General features: G+C 45.0%; 1 protein-coding gene across 6 annotated transcripts in view; it reads left to right on the plus strand.

The window, feature by feature from the left end:
* The window catches only part of LOC140210964 (plexin-A1-like), a 464,700-nt gene extending 451,335 nt beyond the window's left edge, over window positions 1-13,365 (plus strand). For all 6 annotated transcript variants that reach the window (XM_072280256.1, XM_072280258.1, XM_072280257.1 and 3 more), the window contains 4 exons: window positions 2,882-3,051; window positions 8,537-8,749; window positions 11,949-12,099; window positions 13,212-13,365. In XM_072280256.1, coding sequence (XP_072136357.1) covers window positions 2,882-3,051; window positions 8,537-8,749; window positions 11,949-12,099; window positions 13,212-13,307 — 630 coding nt within the window. In that variant the 3' untranslated portion in view covers window positions 13,308-13,365. The remainder of the gene's footprint in view (window positions 1-2,881; window positions 3,052-8,536; window positions 8,750-11,948; window positions 12,100-13,211) is intronic.
* The last annotated feature ends 566 nt before the right edge of the window (window positions 13,366-13,931 follow it).

Below are 13,931 nucleotides of genomic sequence, written 5' to 3' on the forward strand. Positions count from 1 at the left end.
TATTTTGCTGCATTCTTTACACCCTCTACTTTCACAAGCCTTCCAGGGTCTGCTACAGTGAAGCATCCCCACAGCATGATGCAACCACCACCATGCTTCAGGGCAGGGATGGTGCATTTTTGATGATGTGCAGTATGGCGTACGTCAAACATAGCATTTCGTCTGAAGGCAAAAAAAAGCTCAGTTTTGTTTTCATCAGACCATAGAACCTCTTCCAGCTGACTTCTGTCTCCCACGTGCCTTCTGGCAAACACTCACATAGATTTCTTGTGAAAAACAAGAGAAAATCTGCAGCTGCTGGAAATCCAAGCAACACACACATAATGCTGGAGGATCTCCACCACCAAGCACATCTTTCCCTCCCCTGCTCCCCCACCTCCTGCTTTCCACAGGGATCGCTCCCTACGTGACTCCCTTGTCCATTCATCCCTCCCCACTGATCTCCCTCCTGGAACTTATCCTTGCAAATGGAACGAATGCTACACCTGACCCTTCACCTCCTCCTTCTCTACCATTTAGGGTCCGAAACAGTCTTTCCAGGTGAGGCGACACTTCACCTGGGAGTCTGCTGGGGGTCATATACTGTGTCCGGTGCTCCTAGTGTGGCTTCCTGTATATCAGTGAAACCCGACATAGATTAGGAGACCGCTTCGCCGAACACCTACGCTCCATCCGACAGAAGAAGCGTGATCTCCCAGTGGCCGCCTATTTTAATTCCACTTCCCATTCCAATTCCAATATGTCAATCCATGGCCTCCTCTACTGTTGATGAGGCCACACTCAGGTTGGAGGAACAACACCTTATATTCCAGTCTGGGTAGCCTCCAACCTGATGGCATGAACATTAACTTTTCGAACTTCCAGTCATGCCCCTTCCCCTCCTTCGGCATTCCCCATCCCCTTTGCCTTCTCTCACTTATCTCCTTGCCTGCCCATCGCTTCCCTCTAGTGCTCCTCTCCCCATTTGTTCTTCCATGGCCTTCTCTCCTTTTAGATTCTCCCTTCTGTAGCCTTGAATCTCTTTCACCAATCAACTTCCCAGCTCTTTATTTCACCCCTCCCCCTCTGGTTTCACTATCACCTTTTGTTTCTCCCTCCCCTTCCCCCACCTTTTTAAATCTACTCCTCATCTTCTTTCCTCCAGTCCTGCTGAAGATTCTCGGCCCGAAATGTCAACTGTACTCTTTTCTCTCGATGCTGCCTGACCTGCTGAGCTCCTCCAGCATTTTGTGTGTGTTGCTGAGATTTCATGTGAGTTTTTTTTCACCAGTGGCTTTCTCTGTCACTTTTCCATAAAGCTGTGCCTAGTGAAGCACTCAGGCAACAGTTGTGTGCACAGTCTCTCCCATCTCAGCCACTGAAGCTTGTAACTCCTCCAGAGTTGTCATAGGTCTCTGCTGGCCTCCCCCACTACTCCTCTTCTTGCACAGTCACAGTATTTGAGGACGGTCTGCTCTAGGCAGATTTACAGCTGTGCCATATTCTTTCCATTGCTTGATGATTGACTTAACTGTACTCCAACGGATAGTCAGTGGCTTGGAAATTTTCTTGTATCCATCTCCTGACTTGTGCTTTTCAATAATCTTTTTGCGGAGTTTTTTTTGGAGTGTTCTTATGATTTCATGGTGTAGTTTTTACCAGGATACTAACTGACCACAGTTGGACCCTCCAGGTACAGGTGTATTTTTACTACAGTCAATTGAAACATTTTGGCTGCATACAAATCTCCAAAACCAGATCTCCATTTAACTAATTATGTGACTTCTAAAACCAGTTGGCTACACCAGTGATAATTAGAAGTGTCATATTAAAAGTAGTGAATATTTACACAATCAATTATTTTGTGTTTTATATTTATAATTAATTTAGATCATTTTGTAGAGATCTGTTTTCACTTTGACACAAAAGTCTTTTTCTGTTGATCAGCGTCAAAAAAGCCAAATTAAATCCCCTGTGATTCAATGTTGTAGAACAATAAAACATGAAAACTTCCAAGGGGTGGTGAATACTTTTTATAGGCACTATCTATATGTATAGGTTAAATTAAATATGTAGTGCAAAATAGAAATAAAAAAAGGTAGTGAGGTAGTGTTGATGGGTTTGATGTCCATTCAGAAATCTGATGGCCAAGGGATAGAAGCTGTTCCTGAATTGTTCCCTACCTCCTCCCTAATGATGGCAATGACAAGAAGGAATGACTTGGGTGACGGGGGTCCTTAATGATAGACACCGCTTTTTTGAGGCTTTGCTCCTTAATGGTGTCCTAGATACTACATGATGGAGCTGACTAAGCTGACAACTTTGTACAGCTTCTTTCGATCCTATGCAGTTGTCCTCTCCCACCCATACCAGACGGTGATGCAGCCAGTTAGGATGCTCTCCACGGTACATCTGTACAAATTTGCGAGTGTCTTTCTTGACAAACCAAATCTCTTCAAACTCCCCATGATTCTGTGAAACTCAACCAGCAACGTCAGTTCCATAACTCTTGGTTAACAAGATCTGAAGGCCAACACCAGATGGTTGGATTTTCCTGCCATCCTGTTCATGAAAGAACAGCATCAGGTTTATTATCACTGACATATGTTGTGAAATTTGTTGTTTTGTGGCAGAAATACAGTGCAAAAACATAAATTAGCAAATTATGAAAAATAATAAAAGTACAAAAGAGGAATAGTAAGGTTGTGTTCATCAGCTCTTCAGAAATCTGATGGCGGAGGGGAAGAGGCTGTTCTCAAAACTTTGAGTGTGCGCCTTCAGGCTCCTGTATCTCCTTCTTAATAGCAGTAATGGGAGAATGGGGGTCCCTTCCCCGGGAGTTGAGGGGAGATGGTTGAAGAGAGTTTGTTGTGCATTGACTTGAATGTCTTTGTTCTCTCAGGGAACCCTGCAGAAGTTTGTGGATGATCTCTTTGAGACGATATTCAGCACGGCACACAGGGGCAGTGCCCTCCCTCTCGCAATCAAGTACATGTTTGACTTCCTGGATGAACAGGCGGACAAGCACCAGATCACGGACCACGATGTCCGACACACGTGGAAGAGTAACTGGTGAGTCATAGAGAAAGAGAGCACTGAAACAGGCCCTTTGGCCCATCTAGCCCATACCGAGGTGTTTGAGCTGACTATTCCAATCAACGTGTACCGGGACCATAGCGCTCTGTACCCCTACTTACCCAAACTTCTCTTAAACTTTGAGATAAAGTTTGCCTGCTCCACTTTTGCTGGCAGCTCATTCCACACTGTCACATCCCTCTGAGTGAAAACGTTTACCCTCATGTTCCCCTTAAACTTTTCACCTTTCACCCTTAATCCATGACCTCTAGTTTTAGTCCCACCAATCCTCGGTGGAAAAATCCTGCTTGCGTTTACCCTATTTATACCCTTCTTAATTTTGTATAACTCTATCAAATCTCCTCTCAATCTTCTATCTTCCAAAGAATAAACTTCTAACCTATTCCATCTTTCTATATGACTCAGGTCCTCCAGCTACATCCTTGTAAATTTTCCTTGTACTCTTTCAATCATACTTACATCTTTCCTGTATGTAGGTGTCCAAAACTGCACGTAATACAGGTCGACCTTCACTAATCCGGCACCGTTGGGACCTGAGGAGTGCCGGATTAGTGAAAATGCCGAATTATGGAAGGATCACATTAAGCATAATCAGTGCTGGATTATCGAAGAAACTGGATTACAGGTAGTCGGATTAGTGAAGGTTGATCTGTACTCCAAATTAGGCCTCATCAATGTCTTATACAACTTCAACATAACATCCCATCTCATGTACTCTATACTTTGATTTATGAAGGCCAATGTGCCTAAAACTTGCTTTACGACCCAATCTCCCTGTGAGGCAACTTTCAATGAATCATGGACCAGTATTCCCAGATCCTGTTGTTCTACCATTGTCCTTAGTACCCTACCATTCACTCTGTAAGACCGACCCTGGTTGGCTTCTACCGAAGTGCAACACCTCACACTTGTCTGCATTAAAATTCCATCTGCCATTTTTTAGCCTATTTTTCCAACTGGTCCAGATTCTGCTGCAAGCCAAGATAGTCTTGTTCACTGTTCACTGCACCCCCAATCTTGGTGTCATCTGTAAATTTGCTGATCCAGTTAACCACGTTATCATCCAGATTGTTGATGCAGATGACAAACAGCAATGGACCCAGCACTGATTCCTGTGGCTCTGTGTTAGCCTCAGGCCTTCAGTCAGAGTTGCCTCCACTACCACTCTCTGGCTTCTCCCACAAAGTCAGTGCCTAATCCAATTTGCTACCTCATCTTGAGTGTTGAGCTCTGAACCTTCTTGACCAACCTCCCATGCAGGACCTTGTCAAATGCCTTGCTGAAGTCCATGTAGAAAACATCCACTGTCTTGCTTTCATCACCTTTCCTGGTAACTTCCTCGAAAAACTCTTAAGATTCAACCTACCATGCACGAAGCCTTGCTGATATCCTTAATTAGTGCATGTCTATATAAATACTCATACATCCAGTCCCTTAGAATACCTTGCAATAGCTTCCCTATTAACGACGTCAGGCTCACTGCCCTATAATTTCATGGTTTATGTTTAGGGCATTTCTTAAATAGTGGAACAACATTGGCTATCCTCCAGTTCTCCGGTACCTCGCCCGTCACTAAGGATGATTTAAATATCCTTGCCTGGTCCCCAGCAATTTCTGCACTTGCCTCCCACAGAGTCTGAGGGAACACCTTGTCTGGCCCTGGGGATTTATCCATGCTAATTTGCCTCAAGACAGCAAACACCTCCTCCTTTGTAATCTGTATAGAGTCCATGAAGTTGATGCCATTTTGCCACACTTCTCTGGACTCTCAGGATACTCCATACTCTGAATAAATACAGATGCAAAAAATGCATTTAAGACCTCCCCCATCTTTTTTGGCTCCATATGTGGATTACCATTCTGATCTTCCAGAGGGCCAATTTTGTCCCTTGCAATCCTTTTGCTCTTAACATATTTGTAGAATCCCTTAGGATTCTCCTTCACCTTGTCTGCTAAGGTACTCATACCTTCATTTAGCCATCCTGATTTTGTTCCTCAGTGTTCTCTTGCATTACTTAAATTCCATAACCACCTCATTTGTTCCTATCTGCCTATACTTGCTATGTACCTCCATTTTTTTTTACTTAACCAGGGCCTCGATATCTCTTGAAAACCAAGGTTTACTACACCAGTTATCTTTACTTTTTGTTCTGACAGGCACGTATAAGCTTTGTACTTTCAAAATTTCACTTTGGAAGACCTCCCACTTCCCAAGTAGATATTTGCCAGGAAACAGCCTGTCCCAATCCACACTTGCCAGATCCTTTTGTGATATCATCAAAATTGGCCTTTCTCCAATTTAGAATCTCAACCCATGGACCAGACCTATCTTTCTGCGTATTTACTTTGTGATGGCATTGTTGTCACTAGATGCAAAGTGTTCCCCTACACAAACTTGTGTCACCTCCCTGTCTCTTTCTCTAATAGCAGATCAAGTGTCGCAAACTCTCTCACTGGGACTTCTATGTACTGATTAAGAAAACTTTCCTGAACACATTTGACAAACTCTAGTCCTTTTACAGTATGGGAGTCCCAGTTAATATGAGGAAAGTTAATATCATCTATAACAGCCTTATGTTTCTTACAATAGTCTGCGATCTCTCTACAAATTTGTTCCTCTAAATCCCTCAGAGTGTTGGGTGGCCTACAATTTAATCCCACTACCGTGGTCATACCTTTCATATTACTCATTTTCACCCATAACCTTTCAGTAGATGAGTTTTCCAGTCTATTCTAGCTGAGCGCTGCGTGACATTTTCCTTGACTAGTAACACCACCCCCCCCTTTTAATCCCTCCTGCTGTGTTGCATCTGAAACAACAGAACCCAGAGTGCTGAGGTGGTGAGGATGCTGATATTTACCGATGTTAATTAAGGACATCTCCTTGGGGGGAAAAGGATGAGGAGGAATTTCTTCAGCCAGAGAATCTGTGGAATCCATTGCCACTGAAAGTCACTCGGTGTATTTAAGGCAGAGTTTGATAGATGCTTCATTGGGAAGGGAATTAAGGCTACAGGAAGAAGGCAAAAGAAAAGACATACAATGAAGAAGTTGTGGTCATTTTATGTGGAGAACTAACTCAGTGATAGGAACAGCCTATGAAATAGGTTCGGGTGGCGTGACACTTGCTGCAAGAAAACTGAGAAGCTTCCAGAAAATACAGAATCCACTATACTGCAGATATATAGATAGATGATTATATAAAAATACAAACAAGCATAGAGAAGTTCTGCTCTGTCTAATATGGGAATTGTAAGGCATCTGACTGCAAGTTCCAAAAAGGATTAGGAGGACTGCTAACAGGATCATTGGGGTCTCTCTTCCACCTATCCCACATATTTATCTGGAGAGATGCATACACAGGACCCTTCACATTGTCAAGTATCCCCCCACCACCCACCATCTGTCCAACAATTTTATATATTTTAATCCAACACTTGTCATGATGTGTTGTCACTTATGAAGACGAATCTTAGAGTTTTTACTCTGTACATACTTTGATAATAAGAGGTGATGAAAGGCTGAAAATTGTGGAAACTGGTAGGAGAGGAAGACAGAGCATGGAACTGGTGAGAGAGGTGGGGGGAGTGTGTGTGTGTGTGTTTCTGTGTGTGTATGTATGTGTGTGTGTGTATGTCTGTGTGTGTGTATGTCTGTGTGTGTGTTATGTGTATGTATGTCTGTGTGTGTGTGTATGTTTCTGTGTGTATGTGTGTGTGTGTATATATATATATGTGTATGTGTCTGTGTGTGTATGTATGTGTGTGTGTGTGTATGTTTCTGTGTGTTTGTATGTCTGTGTGTGTGTATATGTATGTGTGTATGTGTGTGTGTGTATGTTTCTGTGTGTGTATGTATGTCTGTGTGTGTGTATGTGTTTGTGTATATGTGTGTGTGTCTGCGTGTTTGTATATATGTGTGTGTGTGTGTGTGTGTCTGTGTATGTATGTGTGTGTCTGTGTATGTCTGTATGTGTGTGTGTCTGTGTGTGTTTGTGTGTGTGTGTGTGTCTGTGTGTGTGTCTGTGTATGTCTGTATCTGTTTGTGTGTCTGTGTATGTCTGTATGTGTCTGTGTTTGTGTGTGTGTAGATGGATAGGGGAGGGTAAAGATATGGGGTGTGGTGGGTCTGGTGGATCGGAAGGAGAAAGAAGGGAGAAAATACAAATCTTTCTTTTATAAGGAAAACTCCTTCTGTGTGTCTGCTGTCCAGTGTCGCTGATCTCTAACAGTGTCTCCGTTGGGTTCACCATGCTCTCAGATAGCTTTCTGTACCCCCAGCGGATGGTCGGAGGGACTGGGAGGAAGAATCACGGGATTGGTTCATGGTACGGGACGATCGTCCAGTGAGAAGAAATAGTACAAGGAACGTGGAGTATTACAGTACACACAGGCCCCTCGGCCCATGATGTTGTGCCGACATTTTAACCTACTCAAGATCTACCTAACCTTTCCCTCCTACATAGTGCTCCATTTTTATATAATCCATGTGGCTATCAAAGAGTTTCTTAAATGTCCCAATGTACCTGCTCCTGGCAATGTGTTCCACACATCCATTTTTCTCTGCGTAAAATACTTATCTCTGACATATCCCCTACACTTTCCTCCAGTCACTTTAAAGTTATGCCCTCTTGTATTGGCCATCTCCACTTTGAGGGGGATAAAGCGCTTCAGGCTATCTATGCCAAAGCAGAATGTGCCAGTAATTGAGACTGAGGTGAGCTAAGTTTACCCGTCCTCCTCCCCCATTTCACAGGAACACCATGGAGAGCGTCAAGATCAACTACGTCACTGTCAGGTACAGGAATTGCAAAACATCTGATCACAAGTGCTAAAAAGTATTTTGAGGACTGCTGAGAGAATCACTGGGGTCTGTCATCCTCTCATTAGAAATATTTAACAGGCACCTATAACTCAGCCGGTTCTTACAGCTGGCACTGGAAAGCATTATGCTATAGCACTGCCATACTGCCCACGGTACAGTTAATCACCCAGATCTTTGGGATTCAGTATCCGAGAGGGCAGTGCAGGCTCAGTCACTGAATACATTTAAGACAAAGGTCGATAGATTATCAGATATTAAAAGTTCAAAGGATCATTTTATTGTCAAAGTACAATCCAACTCTGATATTTGTTTTCTCCGGATAGCCATGAAATACAGAGTTCCAATATAAAAAAAGAAAAAGGAACAAAACTTGCAAACCCCAAAACCCCCCCACCCCCTCCCTCGCAAAAAAAAGCAACAATAACATTAAATCCCCAGCCCCTTCCCTCGCAGAAAAAAAACAAGTAATGATGATAAGGAATATGAAGGGCGTGCATGCGAAGTTGTAGATGATTCTTAATCTCTTAGAGTGGTAGAACAGACAGGAGGGGTTGAATGGCCTTGTCTTTCTTCTGTACCTTAAGCTCTCAAGTGATGTTGATGATCCTTCTAACAGTTCCTTTCTTGCTCCCTTCAGTCTACCTCTACGATTTTGGGTGAACGTAATTAAGAATCCTCAGTTTGTCTTTGACATTCACAAGAACAGTATTACCGACGCCTGCCTCTCAGTGGTTGCCCAGACCTTCATGGACTCCTGTTCCACCTCCGAGCACAAGCTGGGCAAGGACTCGCCCTCAAATAAACTACTGTACGCAAAGGACATTCCAAACTACAAGAACTGGGTGGAGAGGTATGCCAGGCGCAGATTGTGTTGGCCGGGCGGTGTGGGGCGAGGGCGGCAGGCTGCATTGGGTTGGAAGGACGCTCCTGATGAGATCGCATGGCCAGAAGCTGGTTGGATAGGCTGAATGCCCTCAATATGACACCTCTGTGCTTCTAAAACTAATGGTGGTGATTGTATAGTGGTCAAGTTACAGGACTAGGAAAAGGAAAAGTTGCATCCGGGGTTTCTCCGGTTAGCGGAGGATTTCCCTCCACGCCTCTCTGACGTAGTAGGGAACCGCGTATGAGGGAAGTTACAGCAGTGGTTTGCCATTGCCTTCTGCCGGGTGAGTTTCCAAAGATATCACCAGCTGGTAACCCAGCACGAATGGAAAGCGTGCAGGGGAGCCGGCTGGATTCGAACGCAGGACCTTTTGTCCCGAAGTCCGGCCCTGATGCCACTACGCCACCAGCCGGATCACAGGACTAGAAGTCAGAGATTGAGACCATTAGACCAGAATCCTGTTCAAATCCCACCATGGCGGCTTGTGAAATTAAATTAAGTAAACATAATTATCAATTAAGTAAATCTGGAATAAAAATATAATTACCATAAAAAAATATCAACTCCAGTAAAGTTCAAGAAGGGATATTTTCTATCTTTATATGTGTCTCCAGACCACCAGTCCTGGGCCAGTATAAGCTTTGCTTGCCTGTGACATCCCCATCCAAAGAACAAGCCAGTGAATAACAAAGATAGGTTTTAAGAAAAGGTAAAGAGATTTTTTAAAACATTAGCTTTATTTGTCACATGTACATTGAAGCATCAAAGGAGGGAACGTCGACTCAGACCATGAGAGGACTGCGTCGGGCATTTTCATGCCTTACAAGGTGCAGATTGGAAGTCTGTGTGGGGCGCCACTCCTCGCACAGACACTAGAGCAATGTGTGGTTAAGTGCCTTGCTCAAGGGCACAAACATGCTGCCACAGCTGAGGTTTGAACTAGTGACCTTCAGATCACTAGACGAACACCTTAACCGCTTGGCCACGTGCCCAACACAAACAGACAGTGAAGCATCAAAACACGCAGTGAAATGAGTTGTTTGCATCAAATCTATCCAGTGAGGATTATGGTGCGGCAAGTGACACCACTCTTCCAGTGCCTGCATAGCGTGTCCACAAGTCGCTAACGCCAACCCATACGAACGTGGGAATGTAGGTTCAAGATTGTTTAATGTCATTTCCAGTACACAAGTGTAAAGGAGAACGAAATAATTGTTACTCCAGATCCGATGCAGCATAAAAGACACAATAGGATATTGAACATAATAATTATTGAACAAAACATACAATAAATATAAATACGTAAGATAGCTTATATACACAGATTGATAGTATGCCCACAAAGTGATGGTAGGTAAAGGAGTGTTTGTGTGAGGAGACAGAAGCATCTGAAGGAAGCCCACATGGTCACGATGAGAATGTTCTAACACCTGACAGACAGCGAGGAAAGTCAACCCCAATTAGTGATGGCTGGCGCTGTAAAGTGACGCGCTGACCACTACGTTACCATGCTGCCCGCCAAATAACGCCGATAAAGTTGGAATTGGTTTATTGTTGTCACATGTACAAAGATACAGTCAAAAGCTTGTCTGCCACACCACGGTAGCACAGCAGTTCAGGCGCAGCTATTACAGCGCGAGGCATCGGCGTTCGGAGTTGAATCCTGGTGTGATCTGTAAGGAGTCTCCGGACATCCTCCCTGTGGAATGCGTGGGTTTTCTCCGGGTCCTCTGGTTTTCTCCTACAGTCCAAAGACCACCTCATATACCGTCTAGGTAGTTTCCAGCCCCTTGGTATGAACATAGAATTCTCCAACTTCTGGTAATTCCCTCCCTCTCCCTTCCTGTATCCCTATTTCACTCTGCCCCCTCCCCCAGCTGCCTATCACCTCCTCATGGTTCCGCCTCCTTCTACTACCCATTGTGTTTTCCCCTATTCCTTCCTCACCTTTCCTGCCTCCCCGCCCTGCTTCCCCTCCCTCACCCCTTTATCTTTCCCCTTACTGGTTTTTCACCTGGAACCTACCAGCCGTCTCCTTCCCACCCTCCTCCCACCTTCTTTATAGGGCCCCTGCCCCTTCCCCCTACAGTCCTGACGAAGGGTTCCGGCCCGAAACGTCGACTGATCGTTTCCACAGATGCTGCCCGACCTGCTGAGTTCCTCCAGCGTGTTGTGAGTGTTGCAAAGACGTACTGGGTAGGTTAATTGGTCTTTGTAAATTTTCCCATGAGTAGGATTGGGTTAAATCAGGTTTGTCGGTGGGGGGGGGGGTGGAATTGCTGGCTGGAAGAGCGTAGACCACACTGCATCCCAGTGTAAATGAATAGATACTGTTCATACAGATCAAATCATTACACAGAGCACTGAGATAGAATGAGCTGAAACAAAAAGCAACGCAGAATAAAGTGTAACATCTGCAGTGCAGTCAGGTAGACAACAAGGTGCAAGTTCATAATGAGTAGTTTCTGAGACTGTTCTGATCTTGCACTTTGCCTGCCTGCAGTACACCACACTTTCTCTGTAACTGTGTACAAGAGGGCCTAAATCACAGGGCTCTCCTTCACATGTTCTTCCAGTCTGTTGTAGCCAGCTCATTCTTCTATGCATTGGTGTGCCTGGGCAATGGCATCAACACCGGTGATGCCAACTGGCTCAATAAACTGATTAGAAAGGCTGGCTCTGTTATAGGAGTCAAACTGGACACACTGGAGGCTGTGGTAGAACAAAGGACCCTCTGGATAAACCCTGGCTATTCTGGACAATATTCTCACCTTCTGCATGGCACCGTGGCTGAACAGAGGAACACCTTCAGTAAAAGACTAAGACAACCACACTGCTTCGAAGAGTGCTATATGAGGTCATTCTTATCCTCGGCTATTAGACTCTATAATGAGTCAACCTGTAGCTGGGGAAGTGGTGACCCCCTCCTGTTAGACTGTTATTAACTTCTGTTTACCAGAGCTTTATTGAAGTTCTGTTTAGCTCATTTATTTTTTTATTCTTTTTTATTTCTCTTCTTATATTTGTATACCTGTGCACTTGTAATTTCCTTTGGGGTCAATAAAGTATCTATCTATCTATCAATCTGCTTTATTCTGCACTGGGCTGGAACCTGGTTACCATTTCTCCTTCCTTCAATGAAGTCCAAATTTCTCCTCAACAGGTACTATGCTGATATCTCGAAGATGCCCGTGATCAGCGACCAGGACATGAGTGCCTATCTGGCTGAACAGTCTCGACTACACTTAAGTCAATTTAACAGTAATAGTGCACTCCACGAGATCTACACCTACATCAATAAGTACAGGGACGAGGTGAGCTCCCCGAGGCTCGTTGTTAGCTCCATACTTTCCCCGGTAATCCCTTCCGCTGAGAGTTGACCTCCGTAAACACTGATCCTCTTCGGTCTCTCCCGTCTCTCCTTTCATGCCTTCCCAAGAGACAGAAAGCTACTAGTCTTGCTTGCCAGTCACCTACACACCCTCCTTGGCCAAGCCCTATCACCTTGACCCATGTCCCTTGACCTTTGATGTCACATTGTTGAGCTGTCTGAACCTTTCATATATTTCGTCTGACATAGAATATAGAAGCAGAATTGGGCCATTCAGCCCATCGAGTCTGCTCCACCATTCCATCATGACTGATTTGTTATCCCTCTCAACTCCATTCTCCTGCCTTCTCCCCATGACGTTTGATGCCCTGATAATCAAGAACCTATCAAGTTCCCCTTTAAGTATACCCAAATGGCTTGCCACACCGCAGCTGTCTGTGGCAATGAAGTCCCCGTCTCTTCTCCTAGCACCCACTTATATTAGAGGATATGAACCCAGTGGCTTGCACATCCCTGATGGTAGAGGGCATGTCCTGGGTGTTGGAGGTCAATCGTGATGGATGCCTCCTTCTTGAAGCTGTTTTCAAAGCTTGTTCATTGTGTGCCGTATAGAATGACATGGGCGATCATGGTCTTTCCATGACTGTGATTGTTCTTGGCAAATTTTTCCGACAGAAAAGATTGGCCTTCCCCTTCTTCTGGGCGGTGCCTTTACAGGACGGGTGACCCCAGCCATTACCAACACTTTTCAGAGGTTGTCTGTGGCGTCAGCGGTCGCATAGCCAGGACCTGTGATACGCACTGGCTGCTCATATGACCATCCACCACCTGATCCCATGGCTTCACATGACCCTGATCAGGGGCTAAGCAGGTGCTACACCTTCCCCAAGGGTGACCTACAGGGGAGGAACGTCTTACACCTCCTTTGGTAGAAACGTATCTCCACCCCGACACTCAGCTTTCGAAGCTTCAGCTATTAGTTAGAAAAGCTCTAGATCCCTTTTTTAATCAGCATTCATTTTTGTCTCCCCCTCAACCCTTCCCACACCCATCCAATTGTCTGCACCTCCCCTGCCACCATTGCCCCCTCTTTAGATTTTGACGACTCTGGAGAAAGACGAGCAGGCGAGGAGGCAGCGACTGCGCAGCAAACTGGATCAAGTGATTGATGCCATGGCTTGTAGCAGCTGAGATCCCGTCGGAGAGGAGAGACAGAGGGAGAGAGAGAGAGGCAGCAGGGTGGGGGGTAGGGGAGGTGGCGATGGACATCCAGCGCCTGGGCGATATCTGAGCCCGTACGTATGCGTTTGGGGCTGGGAGTTGCGTGGGGATTGGGGTGGGATTTGGTGGTGGGAAGGGAATAGGCGGGAGAGAACCGTAAATCGAGCAGTGTGCACATTGGGTCCATTGGGGTCGAAGTGCGTGGGAGGGGTCGCCACCCTGGTTCCCACACCCGGCGTATAGCCCCCCCCCCCCACCCCACCCCCAGTCAATTGACACAGGGTCGGGGAAAGAGAGGACCAGGGGTCTCCATGTTTGTTGGGACTTTCACTGGGACCGCTGTTCCCTCCTGGCTCCTCTTCACAGTTAGTGTTACTGCTAAATTTGCACAATTTACGATTTAAAAAAAAGGAAGAAAAAAATAGAAAAAAAGAGAAATATTTCCACTTTTAAAATGATTGATATAGAATTGAGTTCCATGAGCTTTGATATTTCCAATGTTCTGTGCCATTGTTTTCATTTAAATGTTCTTCAGTGAAATACTTGTTAGTTGAATTGTGTGGTATAATTTAAATGTAACATGCCTCGTGACTG

The sequence above is a fragment of the Mobula birostris genome, chromosome 16 (assembly GCF_030028105.1).
Source record: "Mobula birostris isolate sMobBir1 chromosome 16, sMobBir1.hap1, whole genome shotgun sequence".
NCBI classification, from domain to species: Eukaryota; Metazoa; Chordata; class Chondrichthyes; order Myliobatiformes; family Myliobatidae; genus Mobula; species Mobula birostris.